The sequence below is a fragment of the Stomoxys calcitrans genome, chromosome 4 (assembly GCF_963082655.1).
Source record: "Stomoxys calcitrans chromosome 4, idStoCalc2.1, whole genome shotgun sequence".
NCBI classification, from domain to species: domain Eukaryota; kingdom Metazoa; phylum Arthropoda; class Insecta; order Diptera; family Muscidae; genus Stomoxys; species Stomoxys calcitrans.
In genome coordinates this window covers 175,554,488-175,573,995 of record NC_081555.1, presented here as the reverse complement: position 1 = coordinate 175,573,995, position 19,508 = coordinate 175,554,488, and the positions used below count along the sequence as shown (strand labels likewise).

The 19,508-nt window shown below is 37.8% G+C and overlaps 1 protein-coding gene across 3 annotated transcripts in view; it reads left to right on the top strand.

Annotated features, from left to right (window-relative positions):
• Positions 1-19,508, top strand: part of LOC106085674 (box A-binding factor) — a 393,172-nt gene that overhangs the window by 54,549 nt on the left and 319,115 nt on the right. The window contains exon 3 of one of the 3 annotated variants that reach the window (XM_059366514.1): positions 427-538. The exons of the other annotated variants lie outside the window; for them this stretch is intronic. Within the exon in view, the coding sequence (XP_059222497.1) occupies positions 427-498 (72 nt within the window). The 3' untranslated portion in view covers positions 499-538. Of the gene's footprint in view, positions 1-426; positions 539-19,508 lie in introns of those variants that run through there. 3 annotated transcript variants of the gene reach the window in all.

Genomic DNA, 19,508 nt, shown 5'->3' with positions numbered 1-19,508 from the left:
ATCAAGGCCTATTGTGGCAGTCGTCCTCAGGATCCCCGTACTGATAACCTATCAAATTAGTTACCGGAGCGTTCAAAACATGCTAGAACAGTGTAATGGATCGTTTTTGTGGCAATCGAGACGTTTTGCCCTTATAATTTTTAAAGGCAAAACGAGTCGTTTTCAGTGCATTATAAAGGTTAAACGAGTCGTTTACCCGAAACAGCTTTGCTCTGAACGTCTTTTTGCATTTTTCCCAACCCAGTGGAATGCTGTAAAATCGTCATAATTTTCTTCAATTTATTGAAATACTTAACAAAACTATAACAGACATCAAGTGACATCAGGTTACTTAAACACCTTTCCAATTTAAGACTTTTTTTAATATTTCCTTTATAAAAAATGTCCATAGTTATAAAAAAATCTTCTTTACTTTTTTCATTTCAGGTATGTTGCTATTTAATGATCTTGTTTTCTCAAGAAAAAGAGAATAAAACCAAAACACCACCATTTGTGTAAGTAAAACCAGGGCCATTGAATATGTTGAAGTGATGCCAACCACATGCTGTTCGATATTTGGTTAAAAATCACTCACAGTATGTAGGGGATGTGTATAACAACGCATCGTATCGTATGGCACATGTTAACTCTTCCTCCCACTAACTTTGTTTTTTTTTTTGGCATTTCCATTTGAAGATTTCAAGTCTATGCCCATTTAAAATGTATTTTGGCTTGAGGAGGACGATTAGTCAAAATCGATCATAAATTAGAAATTTACCACTTAATGTGTTGCGTTTAAACGTTTTTGGGTTGTTTTTGTTTTGGAAATCAATGGAGGCTTTTTTAATGGGTTTCTAATTTTTTTTGTTGTGGTTTGCTTGTTGGCCTGTTCTGTTTTACCATTTGTCTAAGATAAACGAATGAGGTGTCAAACAACGCATTGAAAGTCTTTTTGGAAATTTGGGAATGTTTTGATGAGACTCTTGTGTGTCAATGGGGGAGATAAAGATCTGCGTCATATCTTGGGAAAGTGCAAATCTTTTCCCCATAGTTTCATTTTGCATTTTATACAATCATAGACTTAAGTTTCAATACACCTTTCAAAATAGAAGTATTTGAAATACATTTACATTGCAAATTAAAACATCTCGAAATTCCAAAACAACTCCAGACAGTTTACACTACGTTTGAGGTAATGTAAGTGACATACACAAGCGTACATGCATATCACACTCATCCATACAGCATTCTTGACAACAGTTGCTTTTTTTTGATACTTTTATCGATTATTCAGCCATGAAATCGGATTTATTTGAGACTTAAAAATAAATCCAGCGAAAATTGAATTTTTTTGTATGGTAAAACATGCAAAAAAAGGATTTGGCATGTAAATGACGAAATAACTATAAAACCCGTTTAAGTAAGCAGTGCAAACATTTACTTATTTAGATGATTGTTGTTGTAAATATTATTCGGATGTCCTAGGATCCGATGATCAAACAATCTGTGCAGTAACTTTTCAAACCGGCTTTGTAGTCGATAAAGAGGTCTTTTTTAGGATTTGGTGCAGAGTGAATATCTGATCAATGGTGGATTAACCAGGTCTAGAGCTGCATTGATTATCTCTTTGACTTTATTTTTTAATCTTTCACACAGTACGTTGGAGAATATCCTGTATGCGATGTCCCCATTCCTCTGTGGGTGGCATATACAATTTTGTCTTCTTTTTGGTGTACAGGTCATATTTTTCTGAGATTCCAATCATGGGGTATGCGCTCTTTCAGCCTGATCGCGCGGACGAGGTGATGTATACCCCTTACCAGCGTATCGCCTTTGGTCTTATATAGTTCAGCTGGTAACCCATCGGCTCCTGCTGTTGTTGTTGTTTTTCTGTCGGATCACTGCTACTTGAACCCCATTCTGATTAAACATTATTTACCAACATCAGGAATTGGATCTGCGGTGGAAGTGTGTACGTGAGTTATCGTGTCACTCATGAGTTACGCAATTTGTGAGTGATTGCAGTCATGCTCACGACATTAATCATAACTAATGAGAGAAATAACCACTCACCACTCACGACTCACGCGACTCTCAAGCGATGCTCTCACGACTCAGGAGATGCTCATGACTCATGAGATACTCAGGAGATGCTCATGACGTTCACGACTCCCGAGACACGAGACAATCCGACTCCCGAGAAAATAACGATTAAAGTCAAAAAATTAAGAAAAAACGCATTCCATCCCCAGGACCTTATTATGCTTAGGCATCAGACTTCAGTCACTGGATCCTCTATGTAGACCCCAAGGCTCACTCTGTCCTCCCTCTAGGTTTGATCCATCCGAGTAGCATGAACTTCCAGATGGCAAAAACAGAATTCCGCTGACAGCAGTACCTCTTACTCGAGCTCTGGTGTCGTTTCAGATAATCGATCCAAAATCACTTTCAATCTAACCAGATTTCCTATTACCACCTTCATTATTCTGCGATTGTATGATCTGCTCCTATTTTCCATCTTCTATCCACTCTCCCATTGACTTGAAAAGGACTCCTCTGTAGTTGACACATACAGACTAGACTCTTATCTTGCATAGACGAGCCACATTGCCACATTGCGCAGACGAGCGGATGCATATGCCTCACCACCATGTCGCCTCCGGTCCCCAATATTTCTATTAGCTGGCAATCCATCGAATACTGCTACTTTCTTGTTCTTCAACCGGGTTTTGGCTACGCTGAACTCATTCTAACTGAGCGGTGTACATCCTTTATATATCAGAGAATGCTTTTGGTGGTAATGGAGGCCACCGTAGCGCAGAGGTTACCATGTCCGCCTATGACGCCGAATCCTGGCGAGACCATTAGAATTCAGCGGTGGTTTCGCGCCGTTCGGACTCCCTTATCATTGAGCTTAAAAACTTAAATCGGACTGCACTCATTGATTTGTGAGAAGTTTGCGCCTGTTCCTTAGTGAAATGTTCATGAGCAAAATTTGCAATTTGCCTTTTGTGGTTTCAACACCCTCTATCGGCTACCAAGAGCTGGAAGAAAAGTTCTTACTAAGCAAACTATCTGTTCTTGTTACCAGATTGGCTCCTTTACGTTTGGAGGAGGAGTCTGTAACGAAGTAATCGGTTTTTATTGTAATTATTCCAAATCCTGAACATCTTCGTCCTTACTGGCGTCTTTCCATTTCCTTCTTCTTCCGGACAAAACCTGTACTGATTTCACAGTTACTCTATATATATTGATATACTATATCATCGGGAGTGCTCTCTTCATGCAATAGGGCACGACGAATAGAGTATACCTTTGTCAAATAATGCTTTTGCTGCTTTTGACACGCGGCTCCTGTCCAATGTCAGATCGTACCTACTGATACGAACATTTAAAGCAAAAAGGTGATAAATCGAATCAAGGTATGATCATCGAAACAGATTCATCCCAATCCATTGAGATGATGTCCCAAAACATTGGGATGATATCCCAATACATTGGGATGATATCCCAATACATTGGGATGATATCCCAATACATTGGGATGATATCCCAATACATTGGGATGATATCCCAATACATTGGGATGATATCCCTATACATTGGGATGATATCCCAATATTTTGGAATGATATTCCTATACATTGGGATGATATTCCAATACATTGGGATGATATCCCAATACATTGGGATGATATCCCAATACATTTGGATGATATCCCAATACAATTGGGACGATATCCCAATAAATTTGAATGGTATCGCAATACAATCGGGATGATATCCCAATGCATTTGGTATTATATTCAAAAACGATTGAGATGGTATCCCAATATAATCTAATAGAATTGGAATAATACCCAAAACAATCGAGATGATAACCCAAAACAATTGATATGATATCTCAATATATTTGCGAATGTATCCCAATATAATTGAAATGATTGGGATAATATTCCAACACAATTGGGGTTATACTCAAATACATATTGGACGATATCCTAATAAAATTGGAATGATATCCTAACAAATTTTGGATGATGTTCCAATAAAGTTTTTGTAATATTGCAATACAATTGTAGTGTTAGCCCAATACAATTAGAATGATATCCCAATGCTAATGGGATGATATCTTAATACAAATCGGATGACATCCCAATACAAATGGGATGATACCCAAATAATGTTGTGATGATATCCTAATACAGTTGTGATGGTACCCCATTATAATTGAGAGGATACCCCTAATACAATTGGGAGGATACCCCAATACAATTGGAATGATAGCCCAATATTATTGGTATGATATTCCATTTCAATTGGGATGATACTCCAACACAATTGGGAAGACATCCCAACTCAATTCGGACGATATTCCAATAAAACTGGGATGATTTCCTTATACGATTGTGATGGTATGATATATACTCGGGCGCATTGCTAATACCATTATCCAAACTTAACATTCTCCCGTCCCTCAGACCATGAGCCTGAAAATATTGCACAGTGCTATTAATGATTCGGTACATTAAGTATTTTATAAAAAAAATGTGTATATAATAAAAGCAGTTACAATTATTTTTTGACGCTCCATGTCACCAAGCGGACTTAAAATATGAACAACAACTTACTTCTATTCAATGATGATTTCAAAAATTGTTTGTCTCTCAAACGCGAATTGTTGTATCTTAAACATTTAGCCGACAAATGCGGATTATTGATTTTCTAAGCTTATTAGTGCTACAGCCTTTTTTGGGTAGTCTCACCTACTTTTGCCAGAGCAACAGAATCTTTTTCTTTTTCTCTATATAATAATAGACAACTGGCTTGTCTAATGCATTTAAGTTTTGTATGGCATTCGTTGTCGGTATTGACTCTCTAAGTATTCTGGTGGCCATTGCCATTGTTTAGTTTTTTTCCACACTTTAGGCTAAGTGTGAGTATGTAAGACCGTTTTTGGAGCTTGCCGTCCATCTTCATGCTCTTTCGTATTGTGTATTATGCCTATTTTTGTCTATAATGTGGTCTACTTGTGAGCGCCTCCCCTTTTTTCTTTGGCTTTATTTTGCCAAAGTGCTGGCAGCAACACCAGAAACCGTTAATAACGAAACCAGTTATTATTTTTTAAACGCTTCCATAGAAGTTACTTCACAGTTTTTCATAGTTTTACAGCTTTCTTTGTTTCGTTTTTCCTTGCACCTGAAGCTCTAGACCCATCCTCTCTTTCTCGTGCTCTCCCTATATGTCTTTGGGAAATATAATTACACTTATATACCATTTTTATGTTTTGTTGTTGAATTGCTGGCGCTGGCAACTTTAGGTTGCATGGTTGAATGACTAGGAGGTGAGTAGCTCCGTTTCTTTGATGTTTGGCTAGCGCTACTTAAGTTAAGGCTTTTATTTCTTTATTTGTAGCAGCATGTTGAAAAATCCATTGCAGTAAAAGCTTTGCCAAATGATGACTCACCTGTCTCTCTAATGCCAAAATTGCTACAATTAGGAAGCATGCCTCAAACGAATTGCAAAACCTTGGACTAGGTGTTTTTCTAACCAACAGATAATTAAAAGTCAGGAAACATGAGTTGTCCTTTAAATGTGAGTTATGAAGAGATGTCATTCAAGAAGCCTTTTTATAAAAACAATACAAACTCTTCCAAAAAGTAAAAAGAACTTCCAACTACATATGGAACAATTAAACAGTATTGTCTTATGTCTACTTTTATAATGTTTGTCCAAGCCAAACAATTGGTTCTAATATCATGTCTCTTTATATTCTTTGACATTGACCATGTGTTCTTCTGCTTCTCTAAACACAAGGTTAAAGTTGAATGGGTAGTCCACCAAAAAGATGAGTTCAGTTGGAGGCCAGTTTGGACGATTGTGATAAAACAGCGAGAAAAGAAGTGTAGAAGTTTGAATTGGTTTGTGTCTCTACTAGTTAAAGTTAACTTTATCTTAACGGACATAGGTGAATAGTGTTTAGTGATCTCTTTTCGAAGGTTAGAAGCAGCTTCGTCATGTACGGTGGTCTCACCTCACCATTCCTGTCCCTGACTCCATATGGGAGCCATCTGTGAAGATCGAGGTTTCATCCTCCTCAAACAAAGCATCCATCCCACACTCTTCTGTTATGATAAAGTTAGTCCTGAAGATCCAATCTCAAATAGGTCTTCCCACTGAGACCTTCTTCAATCTACCCATCGCATCTATAGTATTCACAATGGAACTGTGGCTGTACTCGTCTGCTTAAGCACGCCATGTCCGCTCAGCCTAAGTGCAAACTTGGCCGCACAGTTCCGAATATAGACCTCAGTAGGTTGCATACCCAGCAACGATTCCAAACCTGCAGTCGATGTAGATCTAAACGCTCCCGTGATTCCAACGCTGGCCAGTCTTTGCACATCCTTCCACCATATCAGAGGAATTCCCACCTTCCTTACGAACATCCTCCTGCAGGAGTAAAAGCACACAGCGGCTTTCCTCCGTGTTCCTTTCCCAGAAAAGTTTGAAAATGAGTCTTGGTCCTTTCCCAAGACCGGAAGTTTAAAATTCTGTATCATGTCACCGAGTGAAGAACACCAACTCAGTCTTTCTTGAGCTATTACTAGAGTCCCGATTTTTATGCAAAACCGAAATTTTGCCATCAATTATTGGGAATATGCATTGGTATTTTGTATATATGCATGTAGAATTGAAACTCTGAAGCCATTTTAGGTTTAAAAAATTAAATTTATTGAAAAATATTACCGCATTTGGGAAATAATCGATGTCTATATTTCGATTTTGCATAAAAATCCGTACTCTTGCTATTACTGAACCCATTTCTCAAAGACCTCTCGATAGTTTCCCCATTGTCCTGTCCAAGACCTCACTTATCGTCAACGTTAACTTGTCCCGGCTCTGTAGCATGAAATAATCTGCATATGAGATTATTTTCGTGCCATCCCTTTTAAGATGCAATCCGACAATGCTTATAACTAGAAACAAGAGAATCGACCAGAATACCTATCCTTGAGGCTTTCCCCTTGTCATCCGCCTTCTAAAAATCCTATCTCCCAAGTCTGCGTTGCTTATACTGTAGCGTACTATACCATTCGTACTCCTTCTGTTGTAGTTGACCTATCTACACGCCCTCGGTATGTTGGACAATGCCTATGAAGATCCGTTCCTGACTGGCAGAGCAACACCCAGGACCCGTAGCGCCAGTATGGCACCGCTTATTCTGGCCGTTTAAATGGTTAAAAAGTGCGAATCGACCACATTTTTCCTTCTCGTCCCTAATGTCGCCGGCAGTCATCGGTAGATGCAGCCACTAAAGAAAAGATTTTACATCAAGTTTTCCATTTTTCCTAACGAAAGGTTTGTAAAGACAAAATTTTCATGAAATTTTCTGTTCTGTGAAATTTTTTCTAAAGACAAAATTGATATCCTAACACAATCGGGAAATATCCGAACAGAATTGAGATAATATCCTAGCAGAGCTGAGATGATATTCCAACACAATTGGGAAAATATGTCAACACAGTAAGGATGATACCGCAATACAGTTGGGATGATATCACAATACAATTGGAATGATATCCCAATACACCTAGGTTAGTATCCCAATGCAATTAAGATGATATCAATCAAAACAATTGTGATGATATCCCAACGCAACAAGGACGATATCCCAGCACAATTCAGACGATATCCCAATACAAGTATGATGCTTATTCCAACATAATCGGGATGATACCAATAAAAAAGTGGCATGATATTCCAATCTAATTGGAATAATATCCCAAAACAAAGAAATGATATTCCAATATAAGGAAATGATATCCCATCACTATTAGAATTATAACCCAATGAAATTGGTATGGTATCCCAACAAAAGTGGGATGATATCCCAAAACAAAAGGAATGATATTCCCAGATTGTTTGAGATGCTTCCCCACATTTGGGATGGTATGCCAATACAATTGGAAAAAATATCTCAATATAAATTGGATGATATCCTCGATTTAAAATATCACCTTAATTATGTTGAGATCCTCTCAATTAGAGGTGGACATTTAAGTTCCTTTTAGTGATCGCTCCTTTTAGTTCCGTTACACAGAAAGAACTAGTTCCTTCTCTTAGTTCCTTTTCATTATTAAGTCTTGATACCGAAAAAAAAAACACGAATCGAAGCGCAACAAAACAATATAGATTTGTTGACAAAAAAAAATATGTGGATGCCACCACATTCATTTAATGTGGTTGCAACAAATCATTTATTATCCATTCACATCACAACGTGCACAGTTGTTGCCTATTGAAAAGTTGACGCTTTTATTTAGTTGTTGTATGAAGCTGAAAATTATGGCAGGTCAATTAGCAGGTTTACAAGTTAACAAAAGGGCGAAAAAGAAAAGTGTATATCAAATAAAAAGGAACTATGGAACTATAAGAAAGAAGGAGATGGAACTAGTTCCAGAAGTTCCTTTCTTGGATAAATTCCAATGAACTAGTTTCATCCGGAACTACCCAACTCTAATCTCAATTGAGTTAGTAAATAATCCCAATTGTATTGTGATATTATTCCAATTGTATTAGGATATAGTTGGGATATCACAATACAATTGGGATAATATCCCAACATAATTGGGATAATATCTTCACACAATTGGGATAATATCCCAACACAATTGGGGTTATGTACTAACACAGTTGAAATGTCAACACAATAGATGTGATATTCTAAATCAATTGAGATGATATCCCAATATAAGTTGGGTGATATCCTAACACTATTCGAATTATTGGCCAATAAAATTGGTGTGGTATCAAAATACAAGTGGGATCATATTATACATACAGGAGGAATGATATTTCCATATTGTTTGAGAAGCTACCCCAACACAGTTTATTCGGAAAATATCCCAATACAAATAGAATGATATAATACAATTGGGATTATATCCCAATATAATTGGGATTATATTTCAATACAATTGGGATTATATTTCAATACAATTGGGATTGTAACCTAATACAATTGGGCTTATATCCCAATACAATTGTGATTATATCCAATACAATTGGGATTATGTCCCTATTCAAGTAAAGTTATATTCTAACACAAGTGGGATGATAGCCCAATTCAATTGGAGTTATATCCCAATACAAGTGAGATTATATCCCAACATACAAGAAACGATATTCCAACACTATTAGGATTATAACACAATGCAATTGGTATGGTATACCAACACAAGAGGGATGATATATCAATACAAGAGGGATGATATTCCCACTTATTTTGAGAAGTTACTCCACAGTTGGAATGGTATCTTAATATAAGTGGGATGATGTCCTAACACAATTTGGATTATATTCTAATACCATTAAGCTGATATTCCATAATATCCCAATACAGCTGGGATGATATCACAATGCGATATACCAGCACAATTTGTATGATATATAAAAGTAGGTTTGGCCCCCGTTCCTTAATGGATGGAATGTGGGAAAATTTGCATTCAAACACAATTGTGGTATTATCCTAAAATAGTTAGTATGATATTCCAACATTTCCGCTCAAATGGCATATGGGAGGTACTGGTTGATATTTAGCTACAATAAGGTTTTCTCAATATTACGTCTTATTTCTCTTCAATTGGTTTTAAACATCATTTCAATCAGACGTTGAATCTAATTGTAAGAGTCCATTTAAATATCCACTTATGTACTCATGTCTCTATATATGAAACTATAAATAGCTTTTATATACTTTATTGTATACATCTTTGAATGGAACTATTATGGTTATGAATATAACACGCAATGCAAAATTATTTTATGGCGGCTTGACATAAGTTTTTCATTTCTCTTCGTTGCCTACACTTTTTCTCCTTGCCATCCATTGGGCGTATTTTCTATGTGGAGCACCAGACAGATGCGACAATACAAATTGCTTGCGATTCAATTCACGGTATTCGCTTTCTTTTCGGTTGAGTCTTTCAGTCATTCTGCTATTCTAAGCTTCTATTTACAATCCATTTTCCTATGTTGTTATTAGTTAAAGTTTGTCTTCTGCACATTTGGTAACCAATCTTGAATTGAGTTCCAACGAATTTGGGTCAACGTTTTTCCTAGTATCGTTTGTTGTTGTTGTTTTTTGCTTCCTCTTCTCCATCATCTTTGGCTTATGACAACATATGGAAAATCTCGTCTCGTGCGTTAAAACCAGAAGCTTATGACGATGTGCACTCTCAAAAAGAAGGAAAAGATGAAGAAGGCGACTTGATATTTGTTTAGTAAATATTTACCAAAGGCGTTTAGTTCTCTTGTTATTCTTAATAATTAGCTTCGAAATGATGTTTGCCAAGTAAGTAGCGAAAGTAGCAAATGTGTTATGTCGTCTTGTGTTGTGTTTTCTTATGTGAATGAAAACACATAAATTATTATATGTTGTTGCGTTGGTTGTAATGCGATTTTACCCCAGGATATGTGTAAACATTATGTTTGTTTTGTTGTACAACATGGAGAGTTGTTTAATTAAATTTAAAGGATTTCACTCACACATTCCACTAAAGAACAGGGGCAAACTTCTCACATATCAATGATTCAAGTTTAAGCTCAATGATAAGAGGCGCCGAGTCCGAACGGCCTGCCGCAGTGCGACACCTCTTTGGAGAGAAGTTTAACATGGCATAGTACCTCACAAATGTTGCCAGCATTAGGAGGGGAAAACCAGCGCTTACAATTTTTCTGATGGTCTCGCCAGGATTTGAACTCAGGCGTTCAGCGTCATAGGCGCACATGCTAGCAGAGGTTAGCATGTTCGCCTTTAATATTTTAAACTTAACATAACAAGAAGTTGTTTTTTTTTTCAAAGTATGCTGAGATTGCGCCGCGGTTCCTGAACAGAACGATATCGTTATTCGATAAGATCAAGCACTTCGGAATCATCTTAAATAGAAAATTTAACTAGTTTGCCAGGTTTGGTAACATAATAACATATTTGTGACGAAATTTGATGCGAAATTTCCTAAGTGGAATGGAGGACTTCGATTGGGTATGTAAAATGCCAAAGGTACGCCCAATACAAAGGCTAAATAGTAATAAATAACCTAACGTGAAAATGCAAATTTTTATCATCAAAAATGGTTTTATAATTTCTTAAAGTATCCTCCAGCATGATTATTACACTTTTGCATATGCCCAAACCAATTATTGAAGCATTTTTTCCACTCCGATTGAGAAAACTCTAAAACATGGTTATTCAACGCTTCAACATCATTTTCTGGCGATGAAAATCATTGACCACTCATATTTATTTTAATGTGCGGGAATAAAAATAAGTCATTGGGTGCCAAGGTAGAGCTGTATGGCGGATGACTCATCAATTCAACGTTTTGGCCGGTCAAAAAGGTTCGAATACCTCCACGGTTGATTGTTCTTTTGTTTCGTGCTCATACACAAAGATCCATGATTCGTCACCTGGATGAACACCACGATCTTATTTTTTTTCCACATTTCTTCGCACTAATCAACAGTCTTTTTCAAGCGATTGTCATATTGTGCGGAATCCAACGAGATCAAACCTTTTTTATGGCAAGGTGTACATGTGATATCGAATGTATGATGATGGAATATCACATGACGATCTTGCATTATAAGCTCAGGCGTGTCAATGTTCTCTGTCGAAATTTGTGAAGAATGGTCGTACGAAAATGTTCACAAGTAAATTCCATTTTTTCGTCCCACTAAACAATACAAATGATGGTCGTACGTCAAAACGTTCTGAGTATGATTATGCTAGAAAATGATAAACTTGACAATGGAAATGTCAGATTGCATCTGTTAGCTCTTGGTGTTGCCTAGGCTATAAACTTATATAGCAGCCCTCGTAGGGCACAATCCGCATCATTGGGTTTCAAATGGGAGGGAAAGAAAGAGAGAGGGACCGATAGAGAGAAGGAGGTGTTGGTGTTACCTAGTTTAGAAATTTATATAGCCTCCGCACCATTAAGGTGTCAAATGGGAGAGAGAAAGAAGGAGAAGAGATAGAAAAAGAAGGAGAAAAAGGTAGAGGATGTAAGATGGGGAGAGAGTGAAAGAGAAGGGAGGGAGAAAGGGGGGGGGGAGAAAAAGGGAGGGAAAAAGAGGGAGAGATAAAGAGGGAGAGATAAAGAGGGAGAGAAAAAGAGAGAGAGAGATAAAGAGGGAGAGATAAAGAGGGAGACAAAAAGAGGGAGAGAAAAAGAGGGAGTGAAAAAGAGGGTGAGGGGAAGAAAATGTGGAAAAGGTGGAGAGGAAGAGGGGGAGGGGAGAGAATAAGGGATAGGGGGAGAGAAAGGGGGAGAGAAAGAGGGAGAGGAGGAGAGAAAGAGGGAGAGGGGGAGAGTGAGAGGGAGAGGTGGAGAGTAAGAGGAAGAGGTGGAGAGAAATAGGGGGAGAGAAAGAGTAAGAGGGATAGGGGTGTGAAAGGGGGGGAGAGAAAGAGTAATAGGGAGAGGGGTGAGAAAGAGGGGTAGAGAAAGAGGGAGAGGGGTGAGACAGAGGGATAAGGGGGATGGAAAGAGTAAGAGGGAGAGGGATGAGAAAGAGAGTTAGGCGGAGAGAAAGAGGAAGAGGGAGAGTTGTGAGAAAGATAGAGAGGGAAAAGGGTGAGAGTGAAAAGGGGAGAGAGGGAAAAAGGGTGAGAGTGAAAAGGGGAGGTAGGGAAAAAGGGTGAGAGTGAAAAGGGGAGGGAGGGAAAAAGGGAAGGATGGAAAAAGTGTAAGGGTAAGGGTAAGGGTAAGGGTAAGGGTAAGGGTAAGGGTAAGGGTAAGGGTAAGGGTAAGGGTAAGGGTAAGGGTAAGGGTAAGGGTAAGGGTAAGGGTAAGGGTAAGGGTAAGGGTAAGGGTAAGGGTAAGGGTAAGGGTAAGGGTAAGGGTAAGGGTAAGGGTAAGGGTAAGGGTAAGGGTAAGGGTAAGGGTAAGGGTAAGGGTAAGGGTAAGGGTAAGGGTAAGGGTAAGGGTAAGGGTAAGGGTAAGGGTAAGGGTAAGGGTAAGGGTAAGGGTAAGGGTAAGGGTAAGGGTAAGGGTAAGGGTAAGGGTAAGGGTAAGGGTGAGGGTGAGGGTAATTATTGAGGGATGCGATTATTTACTAAAAATAACAAAACATTTTTTTAAGTGCAGTCGAAACCGGATAAGTGAAACGCTAAAAATACATAAATTTGGTTTCACTTAAGTTAAATTAGTTTTAAATTTAGCGCTTTAAGCTAATTAAGTATGAAATAATTTAAGTTGAACAACAGCAACGCTCTTCAAAAGCCAGGGATAATTATAAACGACGTAACAATCTTAGTGTTTATGATGGTGATTTCCTATAGAAATAACTGTTTTACGTATGCGATATTAGTTTCATATAGAAACGGAATTTGGTATATAGAAACCTTTTCCGTTTGACGGTATATTGAGTTATGTTTCCATCCACTAAGGAATTTTCAATTAAAGCCTATTACATTTATGAGGTTTTGACTATAGCTAATTTTTCTGGATATAGCAGATATCACGGCTGTTTTAGCAAACTGAATACTGTATTTTTTTTAACAAATAGTGCAGCTATGGAATATTTGGAACTAATGAAAGAATTTTGTCTTTTTTTATATTCCCGTCGAAATTTGAATATAGGCATTAAACCAATAGGTTTTTTGTTCGGTCCAATATAGAAAGTTTCAAACATGTTCCTTAATATTTTCGAAAATTCAGTTTCACATAACGTTGTACTATTAAATAAACTTTACAGAAGTCTATTCAACACATACCCCAAATTAAAGATTTTCTAATTTGACATAGTTTTCGCTTGACCTAAGAAACAAAGAATTCAACCTGCCATCTAATTTATTATGTTTACACAACAGCATTTATTAATCATTTTTATTCAATAAATCAAGTTAAAATGTTTGCTTGATAGACGGGTGAACAGACGGACGGACGCGTTAATGTATTTAGATCAACATTTACATGAAGACCAACAGAAAATAGAATACTAATGTGTAGATGTTGATTTTCTTGGCTGCTGTCTGACTGATTGGCTGAATGCTTATTGGAGGCAAACAATGACCAAAACGTTTTACGAATAACCGTTCAAAGCAAACTTTGCTCAGATATACCAACATAATCACAATAATAAGCGCACACAAGAAAAGCACGATAAAAATCTAAGCATATTGAAAAGCAGAAGCACCACAAGCGAAACCAAAAAAAAGCAACATAATAGTATTATAAAATAATTTCATTTTTTGGAACACAAGCGGCGAATACGGTGGTTTTTAAACAACCATCAGACCGACCAAGGGAAATAAAGATGATTTCAAACATGTAACAACAGACTTAACACACAAATAAAAGAAAAATAAAAGACACAGAAACACAAAATTATTGGGTGAAAATGGGGTCATTGGAAATGCCAAAAGAGCAATGACGAATTATGATGGAGGAACAGGTAGGTCAGTCAACAGAGGAGGCAAAAGTAAAGCGTAAATTGGGAGATGGGAATCTTAAAAATCTAAATTCTACAAACCATGGTAACTGCGCTGAATGGTAAGAGGTAGCTTGTCTCAACAAACTCGGTGAAATGTTGGAAATGTATATTTTTAAGTTTTCCCACCATCAATTTTCATTCCCCTTTTTCTTTATTGGCCGACCTTGAGCTTGAATGGCGGAGCTACTTACGGACTAGGACCTTCACAGAGAGTTTCTGCACCAATGAGAGCTTCTTGGTCCACCGGCCTCCCATCTATTTCCACTTTCTTCCCATTTAGTATAAACCGTAAGGATGGACAGTGAGGTCTTCAAATGTTGCAATCTTAGACCCTTGCCCTTCAACCTAGCCTTACTTAAGATTCTTTTCAGATATCTAAAAACTTTCCATTTTTGTTTCTGTTCAGCTAAATGCGCTGCTTAAATTTCCTTAATTTGTCTACATTTGTTGCGGGTTAAAATAAACATGGTAACCTGTTCACTGAATATTAAATAATTCCATGTTGTTTTGCAATAATTCCACGTGCCGTGCATCTTTGATCTGCCAACCATTGTCAAAGCGGAATTTTTCTTTTCTACATTTCCCTCCTTCACCCCCCTCCCACCATGCATGCAAAGAGGAAACGTCAACAAAAATCAATATCTGGCTAAAACGTGTGACTGACTCCGTATAGAAATAGAACACCGGCAACAATACAGCAAACGAAGCAACAAAAAAGTCAAATGCGAATTTGACACGTAGGACAAATACTTGCTTTTAAGCTTACATAGAGAAAAAAATAGAAAATAAAACAAACGCGTTTAAATTATACTGGAGCACCAGCGTTCTATGTTATCATCATAACCATAACCAACGCCTACATTTGCAAGGAAACACGTACCGACGTCATTGAGGGAGCTCTTTTTTCTAGTGCGTACCTGGCACCATAGAAGTTGTGTTCCGCCAGCACCAGCACTAGCACCAACAGCAGCTCTAGCCCCTTGCAATGCCTGCAACGTATGATTTAATTTTGTGTGTTTCAAAAATTCAACAAAATCGAATCATATTTCATATCATGCAAATTTTTCTATCTACGTACAATGTTTGAAAATATTTCGTTATTATTTATGATAGTTTTGTGAGCTTCATGACAGGCTTCCGTAATTTGTAGAATGTTTTCAAAATTTAAAGTGAAATAAAATGGTAAATTAATGAGAAAAATATACACTGTCTAAAATATGTTTCGAGATGCTGTTGGTGATCTTGAATGATGTATGGGTGATACTTCTCTCATATCAATGAGTGCAGTCCGATTAAAGTTTAAGTTCAATGATAAGGGGTCTCCTTTTTTATGCGGAGTCCAAACGGCGTGCCGCATAGCGGCAACAGTTGATAGAGAAATTTTAACATGGCAGGATACCTCACAAATGTGGCCAGCACGAGTAAGGGAATAACCATCGCTGAAAATTGTTTTGATATTCACGCTGGGGTTTGAACCAAGGCGTTCCGCGTCATAGGAGGACATGCTAACCTCTGCGCAACGGTGGCCTATATATATACCTAATCGTCATAACATTTTAAGCTGATCTCACCGGGCGGACGTGGCTAGGTCGATCGTCTGTCCGTCCGTCCATCAGTCTGTCTGTTGAAAGCACGCTAATTCTCGACATTTTTTTACAAATACTTCTTATTGATGTAGATCGGTTGGCTCCATATAATCAGATCTGCATATTTTTCTTCTGGGTTGGCTGAAATTGAATCTTCAAAATGACATTTAACAGCAATACAATGTTTGGTCCGAATCGGTGTACATCCTAATACAGTTCCCACATAAATCAATCTTCCGATATTACTTCTCCTTTCTCTAGAGTTCTCAATTAATCCGATTTAGCTGACATTTTCATACCCACCACCATAGGATTGGGATATACTAATCTGGTCATTCTGTTTGTAACATCTCGAAATATTGATCTAAGACCCCATAAAGTATATATACTCTTGATTATCTCGACATTCTGAATCGATCTAGTCATGTTCGTCCGTCCATTGCGACAGACGGATGTCGAAATCACGACAGCGTTCGAACGCATAAATCTAGCCGCTTGAATTTTTGTATATAAGGGAGTGGGCCATATCGGTTCAGATTTGGATATAGATCCTATATAAACCGATTTGACTTCTTGAGCCCCTGAAAGCAGCAATTTTTGTCCGATTTGGCTGAAATGCATGTGATGTTCCGTTATAACTTCCAACAACTGTGTCAGGTACGTTCCAAATCGGTCCATAACCTGATATAGCTCCCGTAAAACCGATCTTCCGATTTGCGGCTGGAAGCCACAATTTTTCTCCGAAATTTTGCATGTAGTGTTCTGTTATGACTTCCAACAACTGTACCAAATGTGGTCTAAATCGCTCTTTAACCTGATATAGTTCCCATATAAACCGATCTTCCGATTTGATTTTTTGAGCCCTTACAAACCGCAATTTTTGTCTGATTTGACTGAAACTTTGCACATAGTGCCCTGTTATGACTTCCAACAACCAAGCACGGTCCAAATCAGTCTATAACATCATATAGCTGCCATATAAACCGGTCTCTCGATTATCCGAACAGTATTGTTCGGTTCCTAGTAGCTTTAAGTATTGCTGGTTTGATAGTTTCTTTAATTAATCCTGGTTTGACAAGTTTTGTATATAGAATAAAATGATGCCCTTCAACTAAATTTAGTTTGTAAACATTTTTAGTATAATCCATGGTGGTGGGTTCCCAAGATTTGGCCCGGCCGTTTTTACTTGTTTGTGGTTCGATTCGGCCCTTATCCTAATATGGGTCCCATTTGAATCTATCTCTTGATTTTACTTCTGGAGCCTCTTGAGGGTTACACTAGATCACCATGGTCCTTAACTGGTGATAGTCTTACCAAACAAGATGATCATGGCCTCTAACTGAATGAGATTAGTCCCAAACACAGCGACAACTGTCCAACACAAGATGACAATGGAATCAAAGAAGTGAATTAGCGCAGTCACAACCCAGACTAGCGTAGTTCTCAACCAAATGATTTTTATACTAAAATAGATGAACATGGTCCCAAAATTAACAACCACGTTCACAGACTGTATTGCCTTTGTTCCAGATTAGCTTGGCTTGGTCCTTAATTACATGACCATAGTCCCAAACATGATAACTAGGGTTTTTAACTGTCAATCGTATTAACAAGGTATATTAGCAAGGTTCATAACCATATTACTATGTTCCCAAACAAAATGACTATGATTCCCAACTGAATAAGAATGGTCCCAAATTAAATGAGTATGGTCCCACACAGGGAGTAGCCAAGATTTTTTTCAGAACTTTAATACAATATTAAGTACGTATATGCGCTAACATTTGAAAAAAAAGGTATTTAAGGCTGGAGGGGGCCCGACTCTTGGCTACGTCCATGGTCCCACGTTACCGTGTCATTATACTGGTTGACTATGGTCCTATACTAGATAAGCATGGATCCCAACTAGTAACAATGGTGTTTCAAAACAAAGGCCTGCACTATACCATTCACTTCTGCTTTCAAGACACACTAACAACTATAGAGTATTTCAAAACTCATCTCTTCTTTAAATGCAACATTGTATGAGACAATTTAGAACTGAGTAAGACAGATAATAAGACACCAAGCCAATGAGATGATGGCAAAACAGAGCCCTTCAACAAAAAGAGAGATTGATTCAGATTTCAGTGAGTGTACGTTGTACAATGCATGTATTTGCGTACTTTGTGCTTCAGATAAAGTATTTTTCTTGTCGTCTGATTTCGTAGTACAAAATTCGTACGAAGGCAACGTGGTCAATTTGTCAAAAGCATACACACGCGTAGGTTTTTATAAGAGAAAACAAACATTTTGCAAACGATTTGTGTGATCAGTTCGTCTTTTGAACATGCCAGCAAGGCGCTTTCATATGACTCAGTGTGCAGCGAGTAATTTCTCATATCTCACTGTAGCGGCGATGAGTTCAAGAAAAAAATACTCCCAATCACTGAATGGTAATTGTTTTTCAAAATAATCTACTATACAGATAATTGTTCGTTTTACTCTATCTTCTGAGTCTCGCTCCTAGAGACTAGACTACCATGCTCTCAAACTTGTTGATTATGATCCAGGCTGGTAATCATAGTCACAAACCCGACTAGAATTGTCCCTAACCAACAGCAAGCAACAAAATAAATGACACACCAGATGATTATGGTTCCCAAACACGATAAACACGGTCTGAAACAAGGTGACTATGGTTTCAGACAAGACGACCGTGGATTAAGAAGTGAATTTTTTTTTTGATTTTGTGACCATTATATTATATTGAATGACTTGCATCCAAAACTAGCGATCATGGTCCCAAAATAGATGACCTTGGTACCAAACGAAAGATTTTCGTTCCAGATTAGATGTCCATAGTCGCATACCGAACAACAATGGTCCTATATTGGTTATCATAGACACGTGTCATATAAGCATGGTGCCTAACCCAATGATCAAGTTCTGAAACCAGGGTCTCAATAGGTCTCATAGCTACATACTAGATTACGATGGTCTCAACTCCGAATACCAATATTGATTACCATGGTGCCGATTTGGATTACAATGGTTCCAATTTGGATTACCGTGGTGCCATACTGGACTAACATAGTGCAAAACTGGATTACAATTTTTACTTACTTAGCTTCTATGTATAGCATAGTACCTCACATATTAAGAGGGGCAAACTACCTCCGCAAATGTTTTTCTAATGTAATCGCCTGGATTCGAACGCAGGCGTTCTGCGTCATAGGTGGATATGCTAACCTCTGCCATGATTATCAAGCTTGGAACTTTGTTTGTCTCATTATTTTAAAAGCAAGGGAACATCGGCATTTGGTTTGTGTCTAGGACATTGCAGTTTGGGATTTTAGTCATCTATTTTTGGGAATATATCGACCATTTTGGGAACATCAAATTCTAGTGTGGCACCATAGTCATCTAGTCTAGAATCATAGAATTCTAATTTGGACCCATGTT